The following is a 27,160-nucleotide window of genomic DNA, read 5'->3' on the forward strand; positions in this document are numbered from 1 at the left end:
GGGTTGACCGCCAAATGACGCTTGGAAACAAAAGAATTATGTTTTGGGGGGTAAAAACTGATTGGCAATAAAGATGTTAATCAGCGTCTATAGTCATTTAAAAAAACGGAATCTCCATGCAAATGATTACATCCATAATTGGTCCAACAATAGTTTTGCTCGTATCTGAGCAGCCCTTCTAAAGAAACATTTTGAAATTTCTGTCTTTTTTTCCTTTATACCGTACTTTATAAGTTTTACAGTATGAACAGTGCCGAGTCTGATCTCGCCACCGGCTTGAATTGTAAAGCGCATTTGAACATTGTGTACGTATGGAAAATGGGCCTGGTAAATGAATTGCTATTCATCTATTTATAAACAATGCAGCGTTTCTTTCTGTTGATTGCACAAAACCCTAATGGATTTCACCTTGACCCAACTTTTCTGCTGACCATACCATTAGGTTAATGGATTAGAGTTGGTAAAAAACGGAGAAGGCGAAATCAGAGGTTTCTTCAATTCATCGTGAATTGAACAGCTTATCCGAAAAAAAAGCATGTCAAACAGTGTACGCCGTGCATGCCAGAAAATGAACAAACACTTTGTAAAACAATTGTTTTCTAGAGACAATGAGTATAACGTTATTAACTTTATTAAACAATAAGATATTAATCCTATTGTGTTTTATTAAGATAATAAAAAGGATCGCTCTTGATTCAAATAGGACATTCTTAATGTTAAAGGTGGAGGGAGACGCAATCCTTATTGAAAGCTGTTAACTCAACGGCGAGGCGAAATCAGAGGTTTCTTCATTCATCGTCAATTGAACAGCTTATCCGAAAAAAAGCATGTCAAACAGTGTACGCCGTGCATGCCAGAAAATGAACAAACACTTTGTAAAACAATTGTTTTCTAGAGACAATGAGTATAACGTTATTAACTTTATTAAACAATAAGGTATTAATCCTATTGTGTTTTATTAAGATAATAAAAAGGATCGCTCTTGATTCAAATAGGACATTCTTAATGTTAAAGGTGGAGGAAGACGCAATCCTTATTGAAAGCTGTAATTCAAGTAAGGTAACCAGGTAAGGTTAACTCTGTTCTTCGATGATATCCACAAAAAGTTAGATAGCACGGTTTACCGTACTGTACGTATGAATTGTCATAGCTGGTTTACCTGCGGCTGTCCTCGGTACATGCTTGATTAATTACGACAACCGAAGAATTGCGCCTAAGATGCTGCTTCATAACGTAATGAAAAAGAAAACTTGAGGCTTGGCAAACTTGAAAGGTGATCAAAAGTCTAAACTCAGTGCATGTCATTTTGAATGACTTTCTTATTTCGAGATGCAACCTATACATGTACTTATGTGCCTAAATAAGATGATTTTGCTATTAAATCATTTGCACGCGGTCCCGTGTTGGAGATAAAATCCCTGTATTTCAAAGGATTTCAGTGCAAACTACGTTTCCACGTCTTCAAGACACAAGAGAGGGCACTCTCTTGTCAAGACGTCATTGTGCAGAGGATTTGCAATGTTATTTACTATGTTCAGTGAATGATGTCGGAATTTCGAAGTCAAAAAGTGCTGCCAAAAAGTGTGATGCCGCTTTTCCGGCTTGCCTTTCCGATTTTTATAACACATCTTTGAGGATAACACATGGACGTGGTCCCCCGGCCAGGTAACACCAAGCAAGGCAAGGCTGTAGCAGTTTACAACAAACAATTTATTTTTGCCTTGCAAGAAAAAATGATCACGCTAGCCAATATTTTATCCTCACCAATCCGTGTTTTCCAGTAGAGTAAATGTATGCATGTATATGGTACCCTGGCTTAGGACAATAATCGACATCATGGACAATAAGCTTCTTGGAGCTAGCCCAATTCCGACAAGATTAATTTTCGTTGGCTTTCAAATGTTAATAAGAAACGGCAATTCAAAGAGTAGATAAATAAAATGAGATCTTGGAAGCAATGGAAGGGAATCGCTTTGTTTAACAGAAATTAACATTCTTTGACTATTGTTGCGCAGATTGCGGTGTTGTGCGGAGAACACGTAGCTTGCTAGGGAAGCACATAAATTTATTGATTATAATGCGAACCTAAGATATGTTAACTACAGCGATGAATTGCGTTAAAACCTGTGTACTTCTGTCTGCAACTAGGGAGAAAGCGCTGATTGGCATGACCTTTTGGCATACCGCGAATACCGTATTTCCAATGGTAGTTTCCACCTAATTGCCTCCATTGTGCACCTAGGATTAGATCAGTCTGATGATAATCAAGTTCCTAACAAAATATTACAATATTCCCACGGTATATTTCGTGGGGCCTCAAGGAATACGCCTAAACATTTTAAATTCGTCATCTTGCCTTAAGCCTGGTTTTCACTAGCGACGCAAGCACAAGCGCAATCACGCAAAAAGGACAAATTTTGATCCTTGTGCTTGTGCTTGCCACAAGCACAAGCACAAGCATCTAAATACAATGCGCTTGTTCTTTTGCTTGAGCCGAAGCCTTTTTCACGGAGAAATAAGAGCTGTTATCCTTGCGCTTGTGCTTGCGCTTGTGCTTGCGTCGCTAGTGAAAACCAGGCTTTAAGCATCCTCGCTGTAATTACAACAGCAGAAAAAACCGCACGGGCGAATTTAGCGAATTTAATAATGCCCACAACAGTACAACTCAAACATAGAGAAAGAAAAGTGTAGAAGGGTTAATAAATGAAATGAAAAGAAACGATGCTTTACAGAGCTCTACACTGCTTAACCAAAAATGAATGAATTAGACAGAAATTACTATTCTGACGGCACGATTGAGAGGTTCGTGGGTTGTTATGGGATGTCTAGGTATATATAGGTTTTTGGCGGGAGATTTAGGTCATTCTACGTCGTCAGTCCTCGTCTTCGCTTGCGTTTCTTTTTTCTTTAAAGCGTTGTTTGTTCAGCTTTTGTAACAAGTCTATTGAAAAATGCTCTAGATTATTTAGTGCCCTTTCCTCGGGGTCTCGTGCTGCTGCATTAGATGAGGAATACGTTTCCACTTATTTTTGGCCACTTCTAAAGTGTGTTTTTTTTCAATGGTTTTTCGTATCTGGCGTAGCACACACACCTTACTACTCTAAGAACGAACTGTTGCTTTTTGCTAGATTCGAGATTGTAATCAGAATGCATTTTAGATCAGATGACTGTATTCGGATACATTTTGCATCAGATGACTGTATTAGGATACATTTTGCATCAGATAACTGTATTAGGATACATTTCTTATCAGATGACTGTATCAGGATACATTTTACATCAGATGACTGACTGACGCATCCTCAATAAACTCTTCGCATTGAATGTCTCGTGTTAGTGTAGTCAGAATAATACTGTTGAAAAAGACTGTTGGTGACATATCCAAGGCAACTGGGGGTATAAAATGGAATGTCATGGGGTACATGAGTTTTCTCTGGGTATTTGACCTTCTTGAATGAAAGTGTTCAAAAGTTCCTATTTCTTCGGTGCGGTGTTTTTTTAATGTCTGTTCTGTTTCGTATGCAAGTTTAAGATATCGCCGGAAACCATCTTTTGTCGGTATGGCAAAGCCTAATAAAATGTCTGGCAAGAAGGCAACAGAAATTGATTTGATAATGATATTGAGATGAATCTGGTGTTAAACCCACAGCAACAATACACTCAAATGAATTATTGTTTTGAATGATTTTGCATTGCGTCAGCCGTGATGTCAAATCGGTCCGGAAGGATTCCGTTTCAGGGCATTTCAAGAAAAGATGAAATAGTTTTTCTGGCGCCTCAGGGCAGAAGGAGCACTTAAAGTTATCTTTAATTCCTATTTTAAACAAGAAATCGTTTGTTGATATTCTTCGGTGCAAAAATTTGCAAGGTTGCTGCCTCGCTGAAATGTTTGTTGCCTGCCTTTTCTTAATTTTCTAGATCCGCCCCTGTACCGACCTCAATTTATGAGAAACTGACAAAGAATATGGCACTGTAATTACATACTTTGCGTTAAATTATCGTAACAAAGGGTGGTGCAAATTTCGAGCATTTTAAATTCGACATTTTGCGTTATGTTCTCTGATCTCAAGCAAGGGAAAAACAAACTAATAAGTGATCTCGGAGCTACCAATATGTGATAAAACATTGTAGAATTTATTTTCTTTGCAAGTAATGTGTTTGGGTTACATTAAATCCCATTGTTGTTGAAAAAGAAGACTGAAAAAACGATATTGCTAAAAGCAGCAAAAAAATGATCCTTTTGCTCCGTTTGTAGTAACTTGAAGGTTTGCTTCACAATGTTTTTCAATGTTATTTTTCTTTCGTGATGTTCTCTCAGTTTAAGCCCTATTGCCTCAGATCTATTAAAGAAATAAAAAAGCGCCGAGTGCATTATTGAGTTATATAAGCACGCGGGAATTTTTAAGAACACGAGAGAAGGCATAAAGAAGGGGCGCACGAGTGCTCTCCACTTCTCGAGTGTTCTTAAAATTCCCAATGCTTAAAAACCAATAATGCACGAGAAGAAGTTTTTTTTTATAATGTTAAAGAAATGCACGCGCTTAAACTCGGACGAGCAGCGTGCATAGAACTCAATAAAGCACGCGCGCGACGATGCAGCGTGCTTTATGGGATTATAATGAATCGAATTGACCAATCACAGCGCGCGCAATTCCTCGACCATTTTATAATTACGGAGAATGTATAAGTGAATAGCTTTAGCATTAGTATTATAGCACAGTGAATAGCATTATAGTCCGGCGGCTTAGCTCGAAATTTTAGTTGAATTGTGCACTTTTTGATACAGGCATGAAACGTGGCACAATGAAAGTGGTCACTAACAGAAGTTTTTTCAGATATAGTGCCAAGCCCGAAAAACATCGGTTTCCATGGAAACCGTAATTTATCAAAATCAATTGAATTTCGTGAAATATTTGTTTGTCCTAGTTTATAGACAAATACTATTATGTCAGGAAGTGATATCAAGTCGCACGTACAAAATTTAGAATGAAATGCTGTAATTTAGACTGTTCACAGCCCTATATTTGCCTATTTTTCTTCTGTTAGCGAACGGTTCGCCGATCGCGAGAGACCTGGACGCTAGCGCAAAACGAAAGACGCCAGGGAGCAGAGGGCGGGGAACGAAAAATCTTTTCCCATGCAATAATTTCCTAGTAAATTATTGGTATCAAACAGATGGTAAAAAATGACAATTGTAAGGCTAATTTAAAGCATTCACATCTGTATTTATGAATAAAAATCTGCAATAAAAGGTTTATAAAAGTACAAGAAGAAGAACTTCGTGGGGGAGGAGTCCTCTCGGCTGAAAATTTCATTGCTGTTTACTAGATGAAAATAGGAAATTGACGTTGGCACTATATCAAGAATTGATTAGTATACGAATGCTTGTAATCCCGCAAAGTTTGGTGCTTGTATCAAAAATCGCACAATTCAGGAGCTAAGCCGCCGGACTATTAGTGATGAATAGCGTAGAATGTTTTTGTGGATAACAACCTAATTTATTCAGTATTCAAAGAAAATCTTTTCATTTAAATCGTTTCTCATGCATCAAATTGCATACAAATTAAAAGAATACTTCAATTTAAAGGGCGAAAAAGTATACAATCATGCACAATATACAGTCATGTAAAATATTCATACGAAACCATACCCACATTCAGTGGATCGTGACTTCACGTTAAAGCAGTATTTTATGAAATAATAATGATAACTCGACTTCGACCTTTTCAGCAAACTTTTTTTTAGTTTCAACGTTCTGTTGTTGTTTGTTATTGTTTTTGTTATCGTTATAGTTTTTGGTCACCTAGTATAGGGCTGGTATAATATATATAGTATTCGAGCAACTTTTTCCCCTTCGAGCAACTTTTTTTCCTCTCGAGCAACTTGTTGCATATTGAGCAATTTCCAGACCGAAGGTCTCCGAAGATTATCCGAGTGTTGTTCAAAGGCGATGCGAACGTTTCCGAAGATTTACGAAGTTTGCCGAAGATTTTCGAGGAACATCTGACGACATTTTTACTTTCGGCTCATTCTGCATAAACACATTACAAAACTCGTCAGCAAACATGACGTCATCGATATCTTTACGATTTTTCTCGGTTAAAGAAATCCTTGTTATCCGGCCCTTAATATGTTATTTAGATACTTCTTTTGCAGTACAATTGCATAAAACTGCTTACAAATCTTACCCTCATAGGGAAATTAGCATATATTTAGAAAAATTCTCTTGATTAGAAGCAGCGTTTTGGATTTTTTGGAACAACTTTCGAGCAACTTTTGTTATCAGAAGCAACTTTTTTGGAATTTTGGAGCAACTTTTGAGCAACTTTTTGAAAAATTACGGGCAACTTTTTGGGAAATCTCGAGCAACTTGTGGAAAGCCCTAACCTAGTATACTTTAGCCGAGAAAAATTGGTTATCAAGTGAGCGTACGCGCGCCCGTTCGCCCGCGCCAACAGACTCTCGGAGAGGGGGAGGGGAGTCACAAGGCAACCCGACAGGGGAAGGAGAATGTCATCTTATCATATCCCAAAGAACGTTGAGGTTAACGTCGGCTTGTATCTTTGATATTGGTCATCCATGTTATGGCCGATTGACAGCCATCAAAACAAGTTATCCACTGACCAGTATCACATGACTATATCGCGGGTTCAGGTATACATCTCATCGAGGTCAATACAATACAATACTTTAATTTGACACTCCCCTTACGGGGCTTTTCAGTGACAATAAATTACAATATGAATAACAATTTTAAAATTATAAAAATTACAATGGTAAACATTACAATGATAAAAAGTTACAATGATAAAAATTTGGATAAAATCAATTACTTCTAATTAATCTATGTTAAAAACTCCTCCATTAATTTTGATTTTAAATGAAATTTAAAAGATGAAATCGTTTTAAGAGTTTTTAAGGTCGATGTGAGATTGTTCCAAATGTTCACTGTTCTATAATGGAATGTTCTTTGACCACAGGCAGATTTAATCAAAGTCTCTTCGAGATATCGACGTTTTTGCATGAAGTATGAGTCGAAGGTTTATCCTGTGCATTGTTCTTCGAACTTATCATTACAGTTTCTTTGTAGTTTAGTTTAACAATTTCCTATCTTCGCGGAGGAAATGCAGCCATATAATTTTGTCAAAAATGGCTCTTCCGCGCCGGGTATTTATACACATATTCCTTAACATTACACAAATAAACAGTGCAAATTTCACCGAGATCTGACAATTCTATACTTTAAAATTGCAAGGACCTTTCGAGGCAGTCGTTCAATGTGTTCAAGGCCGTATCGTTACGATTGCTCCACGAAAAAGCACGAAAAAAAATACGGATATTTCAGACTACTGTCGGAAAAAACATTGCGCATATAATTGCGGCGTAAACAAATCGTTACACTCAAGCTGCGTTTTGTCTAGGCTCTGCGAGGGTCGGATATCAAGACCCTGGATTAAACAAAAGCCATATATACAGTGAATGCTTTCGAATTATATTTAAAGATGAAATACGAAAGAATTTTGCTGTCTTTGACTGAAATTCCACTCAAACTGCATAGATACGATCGCATGTTGTAAAGCCGATTCATGCAACATTGCTGTCATTCCCTGTCAACGCGAGGTCACGTCCCTAACGACCTAGGCTGATGACGAAATAGAGTTGCGCTTGCATGTAGCGACCAATTTTGGCATAATTTTTAACCGCTCCTAAGCTAAAAGAAGCCCCCATCTCTTGCATTTGTTTTAACTTCAATAATATCTTTGAAAAGAGCGAGTTTTTTGGTGTGGTTTATTTTTGACGTTTGTAATTTTTAAACGATGTAAGTGCTAGTGATTATTTATTCGTGTTTTAGTTACGCAATCCATTGTTTGTGCGACGCTTTTTATAGATCGCCTTTCAGACACAGGTGCGTTGAGATAAGAAAGCTGACATGTCACTTTTAAAATTGTTATATAACGTTTGTAAATGTGACAAGTCACGTTTTTTTCACGAGATCGCAAGTGATCACCCACAGCGGAAAGTAATCCCTTGAGAAATTAAAACAGTCCCTTGAGAAATTAAAAAAGTCCCTTGAGAGTTTACAAATATGTGGTTCCAAATTTTGTCCACATAACCCCTATTCTACGTTTTTATCTTGTAAACAAGCAAAAACGTGGAAAAAAGGGGAATATTTAAAAGCTGGCAGTTCCGGGTCGCACGTTTGGTGATTTTGTTGCGGGTGGTGAACTGATCGCTAAGATAGCGAGGAGCGCATCCAGTCATACATTTAAAGGCTGACACAGCGTCACGAAGGTAGAGGTGTTGTTTAATAGGAAGCCAGCGCAGATCTTTGAGGTCATGTGTTTTTTGGAAGCTGACCGCTGACCAGGTTATAGTTTTTCCATTGAAGCGCGGGAATTGAGGATATATTTCGGGTATAGATTTTTCTTGAGTAGTATACGTTTAGTATCTTCAATAACAGTATTTTCAATGAGAGTATTTTCATAAAATTGTCAGAACCAGAAAATAAATGTAAAGCTCCGCTTTTAGGCTTGGCTAAGTCTATATATTATATCTTATAACTAACAGAGCCCGCGGAACAAAATGGCAGAGTTCATGAAGTGGATAATTCCGTTGTTAATTATCGGAGCAGCTGCGGCCGACGAGCTTCAAGTAAGTTGGAAGAAAAAAAGTTCACATATTCCAATCGCTAGGAAACTTTGTAGAATATAATGTACGAATGAATTGTCATAGCCCCACAGGCATTACATGGTTATGTAGAATTTTGAGTTTTATCATCATCATCATCATCATCATCATCATCATTATCATGAGTATTATTATTATTATTATTATTATTATTATTTTTTTTTTTTATTTTTTTTTTTTTTTTAACTTTTTTTCAAGTAAAAATATCCAGCACCAGTGAGTTCAGTAATGTAACCGGTTCGTTGGTTATTTAACACTGTCTCGTATCCAAGGCGCTCTCATGAAATAATTATGAACTTCTGGAGCTATTCGTTATGGGCGTATAAAAACACCATTAAAAAAATCACTTCTGGAAGGATGTAAGAAGTAAACCAGAAGCAAGTATTTGAACTAATCAATTCCATTGAATCGTTTGCAGAAGGAAATCGAAGATATACAAAATGACCAGCAAAATGACGGTAAGCCATAATACTTCTTTTTGATACGCCATTCTGGAATAATGTACTTTCCATTTCAGAGTTGCTTTGAGTGCAGTGCAAATTTTCTTTCTTATTGTTTTACCAATAGTTATTTCACACCAAGAAAAATACTTTTTCAACTGTGGCCTTATAGGTTTTGTTTACAATTGTTTACAGTTTGAACCAAGCTCCTTATGTAATTTGCGACACCTTATAACATGCAGAAGCTACTTCAATCCCTGTGTCGATAACAGGCCATTCTCTTCCCCAGGCTAGAGGCTACAAAATACTGACTGAACCAAAAACCGGTTACCAAAGGTTGCTTAAAATAACTCAAAGCGACAGTCACAGAAAAGTGGACGACTTTTATAAGCTTTTTTGTATAAACTGTGGTTTTATTAACTTGACTCAAAGTTAATTCGAAAGTTTTAAGCCTCGCTTTCTTTTTTAAAAAAGTACTTTTTATCAGGTATTTACGCATTCCCTGTACGTTTTATCAGTACTTCAGGGTTATTCTCAAACGCAATGGTTTTTGGCCAGTTTGGTTCTGCGCACTTCGAAAATTAGCATTTTTTTTATTTCAGAGACTCAAACACAAACATATTTATATCTTCATTCCGTTTTAAACAAAAAAAAGAACTTTTAACCAGAATTTCATCTTTTCTTAGCCCTACTATTTTATTGAATATTAGCAAAGTAACAATTCTACCTATTTTAGACTACGGTTGCACCGTATGGGGATTTTGCAGCAAGAAGAACTCTGATTTTTTGAAAGGCTGCAAAAAAGGCGATGAGAATAATTTTAAGAACAAATCACTTAACGCGCACACAGTTTATGAGAGAGAAGCTTGGTTTGTTAACCTTATTCAATAGGCGGCGTTATATGCGTGTGCAGTTAGTTTATCGAATCGTGAACGATTATAACTGTCCCAGGCAACTACAAGGCTACTTTGCATTAAGATTCGACCTCCGTGGTAAGGTCTTGAGAGACAATAGAGAACTTCATCTCCCTAGAACTAAAACTGCTATGGGCCAGTCCACATTCATGTACGTTGCTGCCAAAGAATGGAATGACCTCCCAAAAGAACTTCGAAGCTGTGGTTGTCCGAAAACTTTTAAAACTAAACTTTTTAAATTTTTTTAGTGATTTAGACAAGACAGAACATAAATGTAGTGTTTAGATTTTCTTCTCTTTTTTATAAATTGTATTGATTTATCGATTATCGTTTTTTAACATGTAATTTAATATTTTTTTATATACTGATCGCCGGTTTATACCAGCGTCTTCCTTCCTGGACTTCGCTGATCGGTCTTTCAGTTTTAAATAAAGCTTTTTATTATTATTATTATTATTAAAACAAGGTTTTCTGCTGGATTTTTCTCTTGAGGAGTTTTGGGATGTGTCTCCTTACTAAAACATTGGCGCTGGTTCGAATCCCATTTCAGTACGGTGTTAATTCATTGTTCTTTATGACGATCAACTAGGGCTGCTTCGGTTACAACCGGTGAAATTAAGAATCACTGTGTCTACTGTATGACTATTGTTCTTTCCTACCTCCGAGATGCAACATGCATTTCACAAGGTGCCTTTTCCTCTTTGCAGGTGACGAATGCCAGCAATACAAAGAATTGGTCCACGCTGATCGTGCCACAACCAACTCTGATCAAAGTAATGTGAAATGCGACCGTAAAGCACCAAATGAAATCGGGGGTGGCTGGTACCGCATCGTAGCAGCGGGTAGTGGCCAGCTCCCTGAAAAGTGCGTTCCCACCCATCGCTGCGGTACTAAGGCTCCTGGTTGGCTGAACGGTAAACACCCGTCTGTCCAGGAAGGCATAGTGACCCGTGAAGTTTGCTATCACTGGTCGGGTAACTGCTGTAAATGGAAAAACAACATAAGGATCCGCAACTGTGGCAGATACTTTGTGTATGAGCTACAGAAGCCACCTACGTGTGATTTGCGTTACTGTTTTAAAGGTAGGGGTTTTTTAATCCCTAGACCCTCATCTCCAAGCGAGCTTATGACTTATGACACAGCCCCTGAACATGCACTCGTTAAAAAAGAGGTTTCCTGCTGGCTTTTTTAGTCTTTTTAGTTTATTTTGGTATGTTTTTCCTCGCTTAATCATTGGTCCTGTTTTGAGTCCCATTTTAGTACGGTGTTAATTCACCCGTCTTTATAACGATCGAACTAGGGTTTGCCTCGGTTTCAACCGGTTAAATTAAGAATCACTAATGTCTACTGTATGACTGTTGTTTTTTCCTTCCTCCAATATACAACATTTCACAAGGTGCTTTTCCTCTTTGCAGGTGACGAATGCCGGCGATACAAAATATTGGATCAGTCTGACCGTGCAATGAGTTTTGCTGACTCAAGCACGGTTAAATGTGACGGAAAAGAACATATATCTTCACCAGGCTGGTTCCGCATGATGGGAAACGCTGGCCGCAAGATCCCTGAGAAGTGCGTTCCCACCCAGCGCTGCGGTACTAAGGCTCCTGGTTGGCTAAATGGCAAACACCCAACTGTCCAGGAAGGTGTAGTGACCCGTGAAGTCTGCTATCACTGGTCGGACAACTGCTGTAAATGGAAAAATAAAATTAAGATCAGAAACTGTGGCGGGTACTTTGTGTATGAGCTGCAGAAGCCACCTACCTGTGATTTGCGTTACTGTGGAGACAAAGAAAGTGAGTACGAAATCTTGTTTATCCTGTTTGTTAGACTATGCAGAAGATTCGATAGCAACACTGCTGAATGTAGACAATAATGCTAACAGATCTGCTTTAAAAAGGAGGTATCATCCAGGAATATTACACTCTAAAATAAAGTCTAGCTAGCTGTTTTTTTGTTTGTTTGTTTGTTTGTTTGTTTGTTCTTTTTCAAAGATACAAGCCTTCTTTCTTGTTTTGGTTTTCAATTAAAGGTTTACTGATACATCACTGTTTATGATCAGGGGAGATAAAGATACTGCGTTTTCGTTAAGCATAACCTATGACAAAGCTTTATTGAAAATAGATCACTGAAAACCGGACAGATGTTTTTGTGCAATGGTTTTCCGAAATTTCATTCTAAAATGATATTCGAAGGGAAAAATGCTACAGAAAAGATAAGTGTTTACAAAACCCACAGGTCGAGTCCTGCACAGACTAAATTGATTTAGTAAATTATGGTAAGTTATGAATTTTGCTTGTACAGTGCATACGTAAACTTTTTTTTATTATTATTATTAATGAAGTATCTTTATTGCCATTAATAACATAATACAATTATTACAGTGAAAGAAAAAAAAAAGAAAAGAGCAGACGAAGTTTGATTACAAACTGTTACAAACTGTAGTTACATAGTTTACAAGCTGTTACAATGTACATAGGAAAATAGAGGTTCACTGGTACATAGGAAAATAAAGTAGATAAAAAAAAAATAATAAAAAATAGATAGATAAATAGATAAAAAAAAATAAATAAACAAGGAAATAAGCTTAAATAAAGTCTTTCCACTTTAATTCGAAATTGTCAATAGTTTTATTTTAACTGAATTTGTTGTAGAGTATCCAATCTGTTTTTTAGAAAAGGAGGAAAGCTGTCAAAAGGTACATCATCGCAGTCTTGGGTCGTGCAAAAGATATAATACTTGGCTACAAGTGATATGTAATATAAAATATCTTTTGATTGTGTGGCGTTGTCATGCCAGCCGTAAAGGATATCGCGTTCTCAGAGAGTAGTTGTCTTTTGTTGTTTTTCGGTCCACCAATTTTGAAAAGCAGTCCAGAAATTGGAAATTTTAGGACATCGGTAGAGAAGATGAGGCAATGTTTGCGGCTGAGTTTTACATAAATGACAAGTTTCAGAGTCGCATAAATTCATACGAAAAAGCGAAAACCTGGTAGGAAGTGTATACGTAAACGCTTATTGAATGTAGTGTTTTTTTTATTATTTTAACAGTTGAGCTAGGCTCTGAATGTGAATCCTACAACATCCTGGACCAACCCGATCGTTCAGTTTCAAACACTGATAAGAGTAACATTCGATGTGACAAGAAGGCACCGTACGACATCAAGTATGGCTGGTACCGCATGGTGGGAAAAGGCGGTGTAGAGATCCCAGAAAAAACGCCACCCACGGAGCGATGCGGCACCAAGGCTACTGGTTGGCTCAATGGAAAACACCCAACTGTCCAGGAAGGCATAGTGACCCGTGAGGTTTGCTATCACTGGTCGAGCAACAACTGTAAATGGAAAAACAACATTAGGATCCGCAACTGTGGCGGTTATTATGTGTATCAGCTGCAGAAGCCCCAAACTTGTGACTTGCGATACTGCACAGATAAGAAAGGTACTTTTATCTGAATGTAACCATGTTGTTAGAATATTCTGATAGATGAGAAATCTACGTTAAGAAAGGTAGCATTCCAAAAATGCATGCCATTTTTGGAAAATTAAGCTTTGCCAATTAACTATCGGACATGCAAAGGAGGAAGAGCAGCCAAATATGAGTCATTTTACAATTATAAGTACTTTGTACTTTTACGAGAAGTCGTTTGTTTTTCCAAAACCACTACCACACCGAGGTAGTGTTTAATAACAATTGCCCTTATCAGAATTAGAAAAAGAAAACAGTCAAATGCCACCATGCAAATCACCTATTTGATATAACAGCTTGTTGGTAACGCTTCTTTGGGTAAAAAATATAAGAAATGAAAAGGCATTGGATTTGCAGGTCAACCCAATTTTCTTCGTTTAATATGATAGTTTTTAGTTATCTCTTTATTGCTTAGGAGCAATTTTGTATCGCTTTATAACATTTTCTGAGGTCAAAAACGCAAATTGTAAAAACCAAGATGGCGGAATTTATGTCGTCATCTGATGCCACACTTAGCAGATAACCATCTTATGTTGTAGATCAAGCTAACTACTTATTATAAAGGAATGTTGTTTTGAGATAAAATAACACCAAAAACCAAGAGGGAGAAGGGCCGGGGGAGGGGAAGTGGGTGGTTCTATCACCTCTTCCATGATACTGTTGCTATGTACGTCAATGTCTCAAAGTGTGAATGTTACTTTTCAGATCCTTTTACAACATTTGACAAGAACGGAGATGGTTTTGCCAGCAAAAGTGAGATAGGCGATGGAAAGTGGAAAGTGTTTTCCGATTACGACCTTAACAGTAAGTATGAGAGAGAACAGACCAGCTAAGTACACAAACGACAATGCGCTTTTACACTTGTTTTGCCTTAAATTAATTTTAAAAATCCATTTGATTCTTATATCCACTGTTCTTTTGCTGAATCCTTAACAGCGACAACGTTAGAATATAAATAGTGTGGCCTGGGTTCGTTTCCGATCTGGTTACCATAGATGGACTGTCTTTTGTGGGTTCTCGCCTTGCTACAAGGGTCAGTTACACCGGGAAATCAGATTCCCCATTCTCCTAAAAAAGACAGCATTTCCAAATTCCAATTTGACCTGGATTTAGGACACGCACGAAAGACATGTACAGGCTAGGCCTGATGTGGCTTGCTTTCTAAAAATCGTTAATTTGTTTGTTCGATTTTTAAAGATATACCGATGTATTTTAATTAACTGTCTAGTAAAACAAACAGTGTTATTGCTTATGCTTTTAAAATTAGAATATAACTTTAGTCATCATTTATTATTATTTTCATTATGTTCCTCGTAGGTGACCAGAAAATTTCTCGAGATGAGTTCGACATCCTGTTGAAGGTTTCCCAAGACATCAAGGAGACAAATTATCTCAATCACTTCAGAGCTGCTGACTCAAACCATGACGGTTACGTCACGGTAGCAGAGATGCAACAGCGATTTGCTCAACTTGGAAAGGATGCCAGTCTGTCTAGTGTCCGTTCTTTTATCCGAGGCAGTGACCAGAACAACGATGCCAAGTTGAACTACAATGGTAAGCAAACGTCTATTGGTGATGTTCATTTGACGTCATTAAATAAAAATCTGAACTGTTACTGACTCTTCCCCAGTCGTCTTTTCTGTCTCGCTTGTGTCCAGAGAAACTGGGTTAAACTAATCAAAAGCCCTTTGGGCTTAGTGTCTCGTGTCACTTTTCAGAGTTTATTTAAAAAAGAGATCGCTTTTCACGTCTATTTATTGCTTGCAAAGATATCGAAAATTGAAAAGCGTGTATGTAACATAAAAAATTAAATTCAAAGTACACTTCAGCATCTGGCCGTTGAACAGTTATAGGACTCCAAAAACAGCAGAAAAAGATGACAGACAGATACTTAGCTGTGGAAAAACGCTGTATTGCACTTTGGTTCACTAAGCATTCATTCTACTGTATACTTATACTATGACTTCCATGTGCTTTTCGTCACGCTTTATGAAGTATCGCTTTGGGTGTTTATTCGTGACCGCTTAGCCTGTTGTGTGATAATGACATGCGAGTGGTGATGATTTTGTTAATTCTTATAACCTCTTCTCCTGATTTAGTATTGATTTTGTGAGGAGAAATTTGATTTTGGTCACTCTTGAGCCGGTCTTAATGTTTTTGTAACGCCAAAGCTACAACGCAGCAGCTGATGAACGTGTAAATTACAGTCATTTTCTTCGCAATTTTCTGCCGTTCCGCGCTTAGACTCTGGCCTGCTTATTGGATGAAATCTACTGAATGAAATATCCTGCTAGGTTCTGCTAATTAGAAAAACATTCGATCTTGCTTGACACGTGATTCCGCGCGAACGTACGCAATAAACAATAGTGTTTAACTCGCACAAAATCGTTATCAAATCTCACTTTTAAAGGGAGACTTTAACTTCTACACAGAGCTACGCTGTTTGATAACTGGTCATAACTTTAAAATGGTTGGGTATTCAATCGACTAACGATTCAAACGATTCAAACCTTTTGTTCAAACGACATGTGCTATGTGTGCAAGATTAACTTTGACATTCAATCCCGAACCGCCAACTAATTGCTTAGATTACAATCCCTCTTTAACCCCGATACAATCTATTCCCACGGCTAAATTTAAAAACGGTTGTCTACACAAGGATAAGAACAATGCTTACAGATCGAACAACTGATATTTACATCGTCCTCCCTTTCGGCAACATTTTTACCATTAGGTATACTAGTTACGTAGATATGAAAGCTATATCTGCTATATTCCACGACGGTAATCTCTATAAATACAGTTGGAGCAGTAAATATCCTGTTGAAACCTGCACCATTTTCCTACGCTTGGTAAACAGAAATGATTTTCAACTACTTTCCAAAACTCACAAGATAAAATAATAGATATCAAATGAAAGCACGCTATTCTTTAAATTGGCAAAGTAAAGCTGTTATTCTGATACATCTTACAATTGCACTAATTAAAACTTTACAAGCGACCACAAGACAAGACACTCCAAAGAGATTTTAGAGCTTCATTCATCTATTAAGAAAAGTTAAAAACTGCTTTTCTCGCTCAATTTAAGTTGCAGTATACAGCAGCGTTATATGCACAGATGGACCTGACTTGTTGATCGGACACTTCTGCTTTTCAGATCCGTTCTAAAACTCAACAATATAATTTCTCTCTTTCGGTTAGTATTTTGTATTATGCGTTTGTAATAACCTGGTGTATTTCATTCTTCTTCTGCGCGTTTTCTGCTTGAGTTACAATTGATTTTCATTGATTTTCAGTACAATCTTGTCGCAAAGGTTAGAATGTTATTTAAAGAACGTAAAACTTGTCTGTATTTTTTTTGATAACTGCTGGCTGCAGCGCAAATATATCCAAAATTGAAAAGCGTACAGCTAATTTAAAGAAAAAAAAATGCGTCACATGTACGTGAATTCCTCTTAATAGCTTCATTCATCCACTGAAAAGGCTGTTGTTGTCGTCTATAAAAGTTGTGTTACATTGTAGCGTGGAATTCACAGCAGGATATATGAACCTACATGTAGTGCCACTTGACTCAGGTCAATCTTCGGGTCAAAAAAAATACAAAACAATGTATGTTTTGCGCTTTAGATTGACATTTCTGCTCTTCAATCCTAAGAAAACTCATTAAATATAATTTCCCTCTTTCGGTCATACATTGAGTTCTACCTTTATCTCAGAGCCGAGTGTAAACGAGGCTTTGCAAATCGAAAGTGTAAATGTTTCTCTCGATGAATCAGAACCGCCTGAGAAAAGAAAGGCAAAAAAGTACGACTCCAGACTGGCAGAGTTCTTTTATTCAAATGTGGGAAAAAAGTATGGAACAGCACAACGCAAGATTTGAACGATCGGCTGAAATGTTCCGTGACGCCCAGAGCCGGCAAATGGACTGAAACAAACGCCACAGTTGACATTTTTGAAGATTTGCCATCAAAATAATTGTCTTTATCTAATCGTTTATCTTCTGTTATTAAATTGTTGTTATTCGTGCCACAAAGGTCACCCCTTTCAAAACACATGTTGTGCAAAAGTCACGTAGCAATCATAGTCTTTTTTTAGGATGCTCGTTTTTTGTTCAACCTTTTTCAACGCAATTCTCCAACGAACTTTGGCTTGTTCCACTACAGATCGTAGCCCACCGAACTTTAGGTTTTAAACTTTCTCTGCTTCTGAGTCAGGCGTCCTCTGTCCGGTTAGGGTTTCACTAGCCAGTTCGTTAGCGGATAGGCACTGTTGCCAGCTAAAAGAGGCCTTATTTCCATTTTTATTGCCTGTTGGACCACTAAAAATTTGCTCGTTTGCTGCAAGTTCAGAAAAAAAAACATCATCTCTTTTTAGCGTGCTTGTATTTTTACATAACAAGCCCTTTACAATAAATACTCCTAACCTACTGTTTAATAAACCAGCGCGTTAGTTGCGACCTTTGTAAAGAAACATTAGTTCTTTGATATGAAATTCCGGCGGCCTCAGATCGATCAATAAGGAAATGTTGACATGGCGGGAAAAATTCCGCGGCCTCTCAAAGCAAATGTTGACATGGCGGGAAAAATATTGACATGGCGGGAAAATCCCCCCCTGTACAATTATCTCGCGTCGTCATGACAACGTCATACGACACGAGACAAAAACGGAGGGAATCATGGGTTCCCCGCGCTTCTCACGTTAATATTAATAGGCGAGACTGTGAGAGACGACTGGGGACGAGTCAGAAACTGTTACACCTACAAAATCACTAGGGAACCTCACATCAAATCGGAGGACAAATGAAAGATAGCCTGTTTCCTGCTAAGGGGCTGTTTGTTTTGTCAGACTTCAGGCGGAAGTAAATAACTTTGTTTGTTCTGTTTTTTGGAAATAAAATGATCATCTGAATGGGTAGATATACAAGATATAAAACCGCACGGGAACGTGTAGAATGGACGTTCTCATGCCATTGCTGTTGTGGTTTAATTAAATTCCCCAGTGTCAAGGTGCCGGCTTTCCACAAGTAGCAATTTTACTTCAAGTGATAATATGATATTACACTTCAGTTAACACCAAGTGGCACACGCATGTGACCACGGAAAGCTGGAAGATTCGACCCATGTCACTCTATTTAACACGTAGAGCGATCGTATGCCGTCCCGAGAATTAATTTAAATTTCTGATTTTTTCGGTCGTCCTAGACTCCTTAACCTTTCGATTCCAGACTTCCGACACGCGTGCTAAAAATTCAAAACGGCCGCTTCAAAGCAAATGACATAATAACAATTAAGATTGATCTTTTATCCATCCTTTTATGTGATGTGAGGGCCCCCTATGTAGAAAACTAGTCTTTTTACATATTCTAGACACAATAAACATAATGCCTTATGTAAATTTTGGAATCAATTCAGTGCTTCGTTAAGAGGGTCTGAATGGGGGCACCTCAATAACACTAAACACAATTTTTTGGGCTCTGTAACATGAAACAGTTAAATTTTAGGCATTTTAACACTAACAGTAAAAAATTCACTGTGACAGTAAATTTTATCCAGAAAGAAACAAAAGCGGCTTTACAATGGCCAATATCAATTTTGTTTAGTATATCAAGAAGTTTGCGGCTACTTTCTGACGATTCCTGACCATTTCGGAAGATTTCAGTAGACTACCGCAGATTCCCGAACACTGCCAAAGATTTCCGAGGATGTCGGGACACTACCGAAGATGTCCAAATACTGCCGAAGATGTCCGAAGAGTACCAAAGATTTCCGAGGAGAAATCCGAAAATTTTAAGCCCAAGAAATTCCGTCAATTGTTTCTTGACGGCTGTCACGCTGGATTGCTTTGAAAGGTCAAAAGTGACCCTCCCCGCTTCTATAGAAGCCCACTAGCTAGAACTTTAACAACACCGGAGGCACCTCCTCGGAAACCCACGGGCAGTTCGTGGGGGTGAGGGAAACGCAAAACTTCAAGAAAAAAGTTCGCCATAGAAAAGTTGGAGCGAATAATGAGAGATGACCCTGGGCCAGGCCAGTTCCAAACAGCTCCTTGAATACTGTCTCCTGATTGGGAAGAAAAGTTCTTTGTATTATTCTGCCCAATCGGCGGTCTGGCGGTCAACAATCCTTTATGTGTATTCCAATACAAAGTCCATACACAAAGCCAGTTCGCTCGCTATCTTGCCTGTTCGCCAAGATTTCGCTCTAGAAGGAAAAATTTCGCTTTGCCTTCCATAGAAAGTAGGAAGGTTGACGGCCGTTCCCGCGGTGAAATGTTGGATGACAGCCCCTTACATTTATTAATACAGTTAAGATTGATCTAGAGTTTAAGATATAAAAAAGGTAAACGATTTTTGGTGATTTAGTGCGTCAAAAAAAACTCAAATAATTCAAGACTCAAGAAAAAAAGCTGTTTGGAACTTGCCTGGTAAGACTCTCTCCCCAGGGGCACCTTTCGTTTGCTCCAACGATTCTATGCCGAACTTTTTTTCTTGAAGTTTCGCGTTTCCCTCACACCCACTAACTTCCCCATGGGTCTCCAAGAATGCACTGGAAGGAGATCCTCTCGATGCCGCCATGATGTTTGACTTCGCCCTCGACGCTGACCAAAGGATCGCGGGCTCTTGGTACGAGATTGATCACCCGTACTCCCCAGTTTTCCCAGAATTTTGTTGGGCATGGGTTTGAAAAAAGACAAAATGAAAGAGACTACGGCCCCTTTGAGCACAGGCTCAATGTTCATGAGTGATTTTATTACAAATTTTCAAAGAGCAGATAAGAAATAAGAATTTACAATGCTTGAAGACTATGTGTTTTTCACAAAATACCCTCCAAACACTTAACAATATTTTTCTGGAAACAGTAAACATTAAAAAATTGGCCAATTTAACAACAAACCCTAGAAATTATGGGCAAATAACACTCATTCAGACCCTCCGTTAAGGATATAAAGCACTTTGAAATTGGTCATGTCCCTGACGAATGGATTTTCATTGCATTTTTTCAATTTTCAGACATGACAAAAATTTAGACGATTTTAAGTGAAATCAAAGAAAATAAATCGTAAAATTAGTTTTAGTAGAATTAGCTTTAGTTGTTTTAATTTATTCGCGTAAACACTCTTTGCTCAAAATGTTCAATTAAAAGGCTAGTGAAACTCGCTATTCATAGTGCATATTGTCCATATTGGAAGCATGAAGAGAAAAATAGTTTCAAACTGTTATTAAAACTTTGAATGATTCATTGACCATTGAGTTGCTCTAAAATCTGACTGTCATTTTTTTTTTTTTTCTAGAGTTCAAGAAAGCGTTTTTTAAAGTCTGAGGCATGTACGGCAGCACTTGCGTCATACCAAGCTAATGGAAATTCAGTTTTCGTTGATCAATAAGTTGACGGAAAAAGGTGTAATAGCACCTTTTGTTTCGGTTTTATTTGGTAATTCTTTGGTTTATTGTATCTCAATTTAGAAGCACATCCACCCCATTTTACAATATTCGTGTTGTGATCGTTAGACTTAAACTGACATAGGAGCTAATATTTCAGAACAAAGTTTTCGGCATATCCAGGGTAATTCCTTCAACGGTTTATTCAAAGGTTTATTCTTAAAGTTCCCAAAAAATATAGGTTCGTTTGCTACCACAAAATTAAGATGAAAATAAAAACTTGCATTGTAAAACCTATACAACATTATCGTTGATTGTTTGGCTTGATGTTTTCTTTTTTGAGTACGTTTCTATCCGAATGTACGCAATTCTTTTGTACTAAACTTCTTAGCGTGGAAGTTGAATGAGGTAAAACTGTACCATGGGGATCTCAACCCCTATCTTGAATTACTGGCTTGTGTGTTAAGATCTCTGTGTTATTATCTGTGGGATGTCATAATAAAAGAACTGTAAAACAAAGTGTTGTTTTGATGTGTTGATTTTGCAGGGTTGAAGTCACAAGAAGTGATAAAAAAATGTGCGTTCTTATTTGTAATGATTCCTTTTTCAGATGTGTGATCCTTGAAGACTTTTGTATAGAAAACATTGTAAGAATTTTTATTTGGTGCCTTCAAAAAGGGTTGCAGTTTCATAAAGTTTCGTTTGCATGCCCCAGTCGCTGTAGCCTGAATTTCAGACGTCTCTCTCTGTTCGCCTGCTCCCGAGAAAAAACGTCTGAAAAGATCGCCCGCTAATAGCGTCCAGTGACGTCAATACACTTTGCTTTAATTCATGCGGAAAAGTTTCTGTTGAGGCCATGACTTTGTGAAAGAAAAAAAATCGCTTCAATAAAGGATAACAGGGTACAATTTTTTTATAGTAAACTGTTGAAAACTTACATGAAATGGAAGGGATTTTAAGGGGGGGGGGTCCTTCTTAACTACCGAGTTGTTGCTAAGGAAGATTTCTGACCGTCATTTTTTGGAAACCAAACCTCCTATGGATAAGATAACTTTTGCACAACTTTGTTCTATGGATGAGTCCTTTACAGCAAGGCGCCCAAATGTGTGACCACTTTTAATTTATTCACATTCTTTCGTGCAGATTTAATCCAATCAAAAGCCGTGGAAAGCTTGCAGTTGACTTCTGATTGGATTAAATCTGCACGAAAGAATGTGAATAAATTAAAAGTGGTCACACATTTGGGCGCCTTGCCATCCATGTCCAATATACACGACCTGATACGGATCGTAAAAACCATTAGACGAATCGTACGGTTCGTACGAGTCGTGAAACAATAGTTTACGAGTCGTACAGTTGTTGAAGTGCATATGATTAGTGAGACATAATGGGTCCGAACAGTGCTACGAATCGTTCGGTTGGTACGGTTCGTACGAGTCGTGAAACAATAGTTTACGAGTCGTACAGTTGGTGAAGTGCATATGATTAGCGAGACTTGGTGGGTCCGAACAGTGCTACGAATCGTACGAATCGTACGGTTCGTACGAGTCGTGAAACAATAGTTTACGAGTCGTACAGTTGGTGAAGTGCATATGATTAGCGAGACTTGGTGGGTCCGAACAGTGCTACGAATCGTACGAGTCGTACGGTTCGTACGAGTCGTGAAACAATAGTTTACGAGTCGTACAGTTGGTGAAGTGCATATGATTAGCGAGACTTGGTGGGTCCGAACAGTGCTACGAATCGTACGAATCGTACGGTTCGTACGAGTCGTGAAACAATAGTTTACGAGTCGTACAGTTGGTGAAGTGCATATGATTAGCGAGACTTGGTGGGTCCGAACAGTGCTACGAATCGTACGAATCGTACGGTTCGTACGAGTCGTGAAACAATAGTTTACGACTCGTGCAGTTTGCTAACTGCATAGCATTAGTGATAAAGCGTGATACTGTAATCAAAACACACCAAGCATAATCATATGTATATTTCTCGTTCTGTAAGCGTCACGTCCCCAACACGGTAAACACACGTCCCCAACACGGTAAACACAATGTATATTTCTCGTTCTAAAAACGTGGAAACCCAAACACGCTTTAGAATGGCCCAAACACGCTAAACGCAATGTGTATTCTTCGTTCTATAAAAAGTGTGCTAGCGAAACTCGCTAAACACAACACGGTAAACACAATGTATATTTCTCGTTCTAAAAACGTGCAAACCCAAACACGCTTTAGAAAATGTCCCAAACACGCTAAACGCAAAACACACCAAGCATAATGTATATTTCTCGTTCTGTAAGCGTCACGTTCCCAACACGGTAAACACAATGTATATTTCTCGTTCTAAAAACGTGGAAACCCAAACACGCTTTAGAAAATGTCCCAAACACGCTAAACGAAGTGTATTCTTCGTTCTATAAAAAGTGTGCTAGCGAAACTCGCTAAACACAACACGGTAAACACAATGTATATTCTTCGTTCTAAAAGCGTTTGATGGCCCAAACACGCTAAACGCAATGTATTCTTCGCTCTATAAAGAGTGTGTGCTAAAGAAACTCGCTACGAACCGTACGATTCGTACGAATCGTAGCACTGTTAGGACCCACAATGTCTCACAGTAATCATACTAAGTCATACTAAGTCTCACTAATCATATGCACTTCACCAACTGTACGACTGGTAAACCCATTGTTTCACGACTTGTACCAACCGTACGAACCGTACGACTCGTAGCACTGTTAGGACCCACTATGTCTCACAGTTATCATACTAAGTCATACTAAGTCTCACTAATCATATGCACTTCACCAACTGTACGAAACGTAAACTCATTGTTTGACGACTCGTACGAACCGTACGATTCGTACGATTCGTAGCACTGTTAGGACCCACTATGTCCCACTAATCATATGCCCTTCACCAGCTGTACGACTCGTAAACTCATTGTTTGACGACTCGTACGAACCGTACGATTCGTACGATTCGCAGCACTGTTAGGACCCACTATGTCCCACTAATCATATGCACTTCACCAACTGTACGACTCGTAAACTCATTGTTTCTCGACTCGTACGAACCGTACGATTCGTACGAATCGTAGCACTGTTAGGACCCACTATGTCTCACAGTAATCATACTAAGTCATACTAAGTCTCACTAATCATATGCACTTCACCAACTGTACGACTGGTAAACCCATTGTTTCACGACTCGTACCAACCGTACGAACCGTACGAATCATAGCACTGATAGTACCCACTATGTCTCACAGTAATCATACTAAGTCATACTAAGTCTCACTAATCATATGCACTTCACCAACTGTACGACTCGTAGACTCATTGTTTCACGACTCGTACCAACCGTACGAACCGTACAATTGGAGTGATGATTTTTACGATCCGTATCAGGTCGTGTATATTGGACAACCCTCCGCCTTGCTGTAAGAGTTTCAAATCACGGCCATATTTGACAAGTCACGTGACCGAAATCGAAAAACCCTAAAACTGAAAGGGCATATAGATCTGAAAAATAAAATCAGTGCCAACAGATAAAAAATGTCCACGTGTTTAAAGGAGCTACGCCACGGACAATGCATTTTGAAAAAAATGGCAAGTTTGTTCAAGTTTCTCTTTCGTAATCTGTCTAAATCTTCGTCAGTCAAAACCATCCTTGGTTATTTTTGGGTTTTTATCACTCCTTGGGTGTTTTTCTACGCTAGAAAACTACTATTGCATGACAGAAAAACTGAACACTTTAAGGCCCTCACTAAATGCGACCATCAATCAGCTATTGCTGATCACATAAAAACCACAGGCCATAACATCAAATGGGATCATTTTGAAATCCTCGCGTCAGGCAAAACTGACCTCCACTGCAAGATTAAAGAGACCTTATACATTAATGAACTACAACCTTCTTTAAATGCCAATGTCGGCAGTGAGAGGTTGTTACTTTATTAACCAAAATGTAAATATTAAGTTACTGCTGTAGATCAATTGTCACAGTCTCGGTTCCAGACCCCTTTCATACAATATATAAATAGTTGCCAAAAATTTTAACGGTCATACTTTTGAAAATGTATGTAGCTTAGCATACGAAACGTCAAGTTTATAAAAATGCGATTTTTCATAATGTTTATCACCGCTGTCTGTGTTATATTTTTAATCAAGTTACGATGGCCTAAAACCAAGAGTCTATATGATACTATTTTGAGGTTTCCTTCAATTTGAAAGTAATCAGAAAAAAAGACTTCTTACATGTAAACGCTTATTTCATACGAACAATTGTAAAGAAGACCATTTGTTTCTAATTCTTTAAAAAATACAGCTCTACTTTTTTCTCCCCAAGTTTTTCCGGGCCAAACTATTTGTGTGACATTGCATATTTTATTATGTTAATCTTAAGACAACTTTTTTCTGACATTTCATTCTTTTCGTTTTCAACTTTGATTTTCTCGTTTATTTTTACTTACTTATATATATATATACCTTTGCTTATTAAGTTCTTAGATCAACCAATCAAAATCGCTACCCGGTTTTTGGATAGTGACGTCAGCAGATGACATTAGCGGGCTATTTTTTAGACGTCTTTTCTCGGGAGCAGGCGACCAGAGAGAGACGTATAAAATTCAGGCTATAGTTGTTGTACTACTGCTATCAAAATAGTAAAAGAACTCACGGAGCTACACAGAGTATGCTTTACTTTTCCGCGCTTTAATTCCATTAACCTAACAGGAAAGCCTTGCCTTCGATCCCGAGGCAGGTCAGTTAGGTAATCTTTATTTCCACACGGTTATAACATCAGCTTTAGGCAATTGATGTAAGGGTCTGTTTATATGGAGGAGAGTTGGTAGGAGGGTTCCCCTCCATGCCAAGCCACCCCAGACGGGAGAGCTTTTCATATGTTTCTTTATAAGTAGCTGCGAACCGTTTACATGAGAAATTGCAAAGTTGGCTCGGGGGGGGGGGGGGGGGGGGGTAGGGTGGCCCTGGGTTGAGGGTCACTCGATTTTAAAGATAGGATAACCCAAGGGAGCGAGCCAACTTTTTCTCCATATAAACAGTTTTGTTATTTTTGCCTTGCCTACCAAGGACAAGTTGGCACATACGGAGCATGCGCAAACGCTACAATCGGCCAAAACAAAATTGCAGATAAATTGAAATCGAAGTCGGCGGTAAATTAGTCCAAAAATGGTCTTGGCCGATGATTCAGCGTTCCTGATTTTAGAAAAAGCAGCCTTTATAGATGTTTTAAAACACCACTCGCCAGTATTTTGAATCGAGAGGGCCAAGTTTTGGCTCGGTCAACAGGGACAACTTTCTAAAATAAACACTTGGCAAAAGATGGCTCGGAGGAGAGGGTAACCCTCCTACCAGGGACATCTCTCTTCCATATAAACAAGCCCTAAGTCTCTTCAAGGCCTTGGAGTCGCAGGAACGTGATTGCCGACTATGGGTATCACCACCGCTGATTTTACTCCGTTGTATCCTGAACAACATGTTCCTTTTAACTAAATTTACTCTAAGCATGGCTAAAAGCACAAACATTAGTACTTGCCAATCTAATATCACTGTGATAGCATTAAACACTTTTGAAAACATTTTGAGCTATCAAACTAACCCGAGAGATTAACAAAAAGTGTTAACAGCAAACGAAAGTTAATTCAGACTTCGCGGCCAAGCATCAGTGGCGATTCATTAGCGGAAGTAATTACGTTATTGACCAACGCATGGTACAGAATTTTTCCTGGTAGTATAGAAATCGACCGTGGGAAAGTTCTGTAAAAGTAAATTGACGGAGTGAAAGGATTAGAGCGGCAAGTTGTCTTTGTTCGGAACACTTCCTGTGCCGAGGAAGGTTTACCTACGAGATAGTTTGTTTTTCAGCAAATATTTTTAATAGCGTACCGGTATGCCAAAAATCGAGGCCTAATTTAATGTCACACTTCAGTTAGAAATATATATATATATTTCAACATAAATGAAACGTCTTACGTCTCCCTGGTTGTTAACCATTGTACTTTATTTCTTGGCATTCTTTCTATCACAAAAGACGGAATCATAATTTAGCCTTAACAAGGTTAAATATTCCAGAATGCGGGATTTCATTCGTAAAATAACACCGCCAGATTTCACGAAGTAACTTTTAACTGAAGAACTGTAAACTGAGTTCTCCAATATTGGCTGTTTTGCCTTTCTGAAATAGAAATTTAACTTGATACTTTAAAGTCTTAAAAAGGCCTCGACGGAAACAAACTACACCGAAGTATGTTTTG

At 38.2% G+C, this 27,160-nt stretch overlaps 1 protein-coding gene across 1 annotated transcript; it reads left to right on the top strand.

Moving 5' to 3' along the window:
* Nucleotides 1-1,019: 1,019 nt before the first annotated feature.
* LOC144665700 (uncharacterized) lies at nt 1,020-21,394 on the top strand. Its single transcript, XM_078526991.1, has 9 exons — nt 1,020-1,067; nt 8,569-8,652; nt 9,107-9,146; nt 10,750-11,124; nt 11,458-11,835; nt 13,090-13,479; nt 14,212-14,310; nt 14,824-15,060; nt 20,797-21,394. The coding sequence occupies exons 2-9, from the start codon at nt 8,584-8,586 to the stop codon at nt 20,823-20,825; spliced, it is 1,617 nt and encodes a 538-aa protein (XP_078383117.1). The 5' UTR covers nt 1,020-1,067; nt 8,569-8,583; the 3' UTR covers nt 20,826-21,394.
* Nucleotides 21,395-27,160: the final 5,766 nt, after the last annotated feature.

Source organism: Oculina patagonica, chromosome 9 (genome assembly GCF_052425735.1).
Source record: "Oculina patagonica isolate OP01 chromosome 9, crgOcupat, whole genome shotgun sequence".
Taxonomy (NCBI): Eukaryota; Metazoa; Cnidaria; class Anthozoa; order Scleractinia; family Oculinidae; genus Oculina; species Oculina patagonica.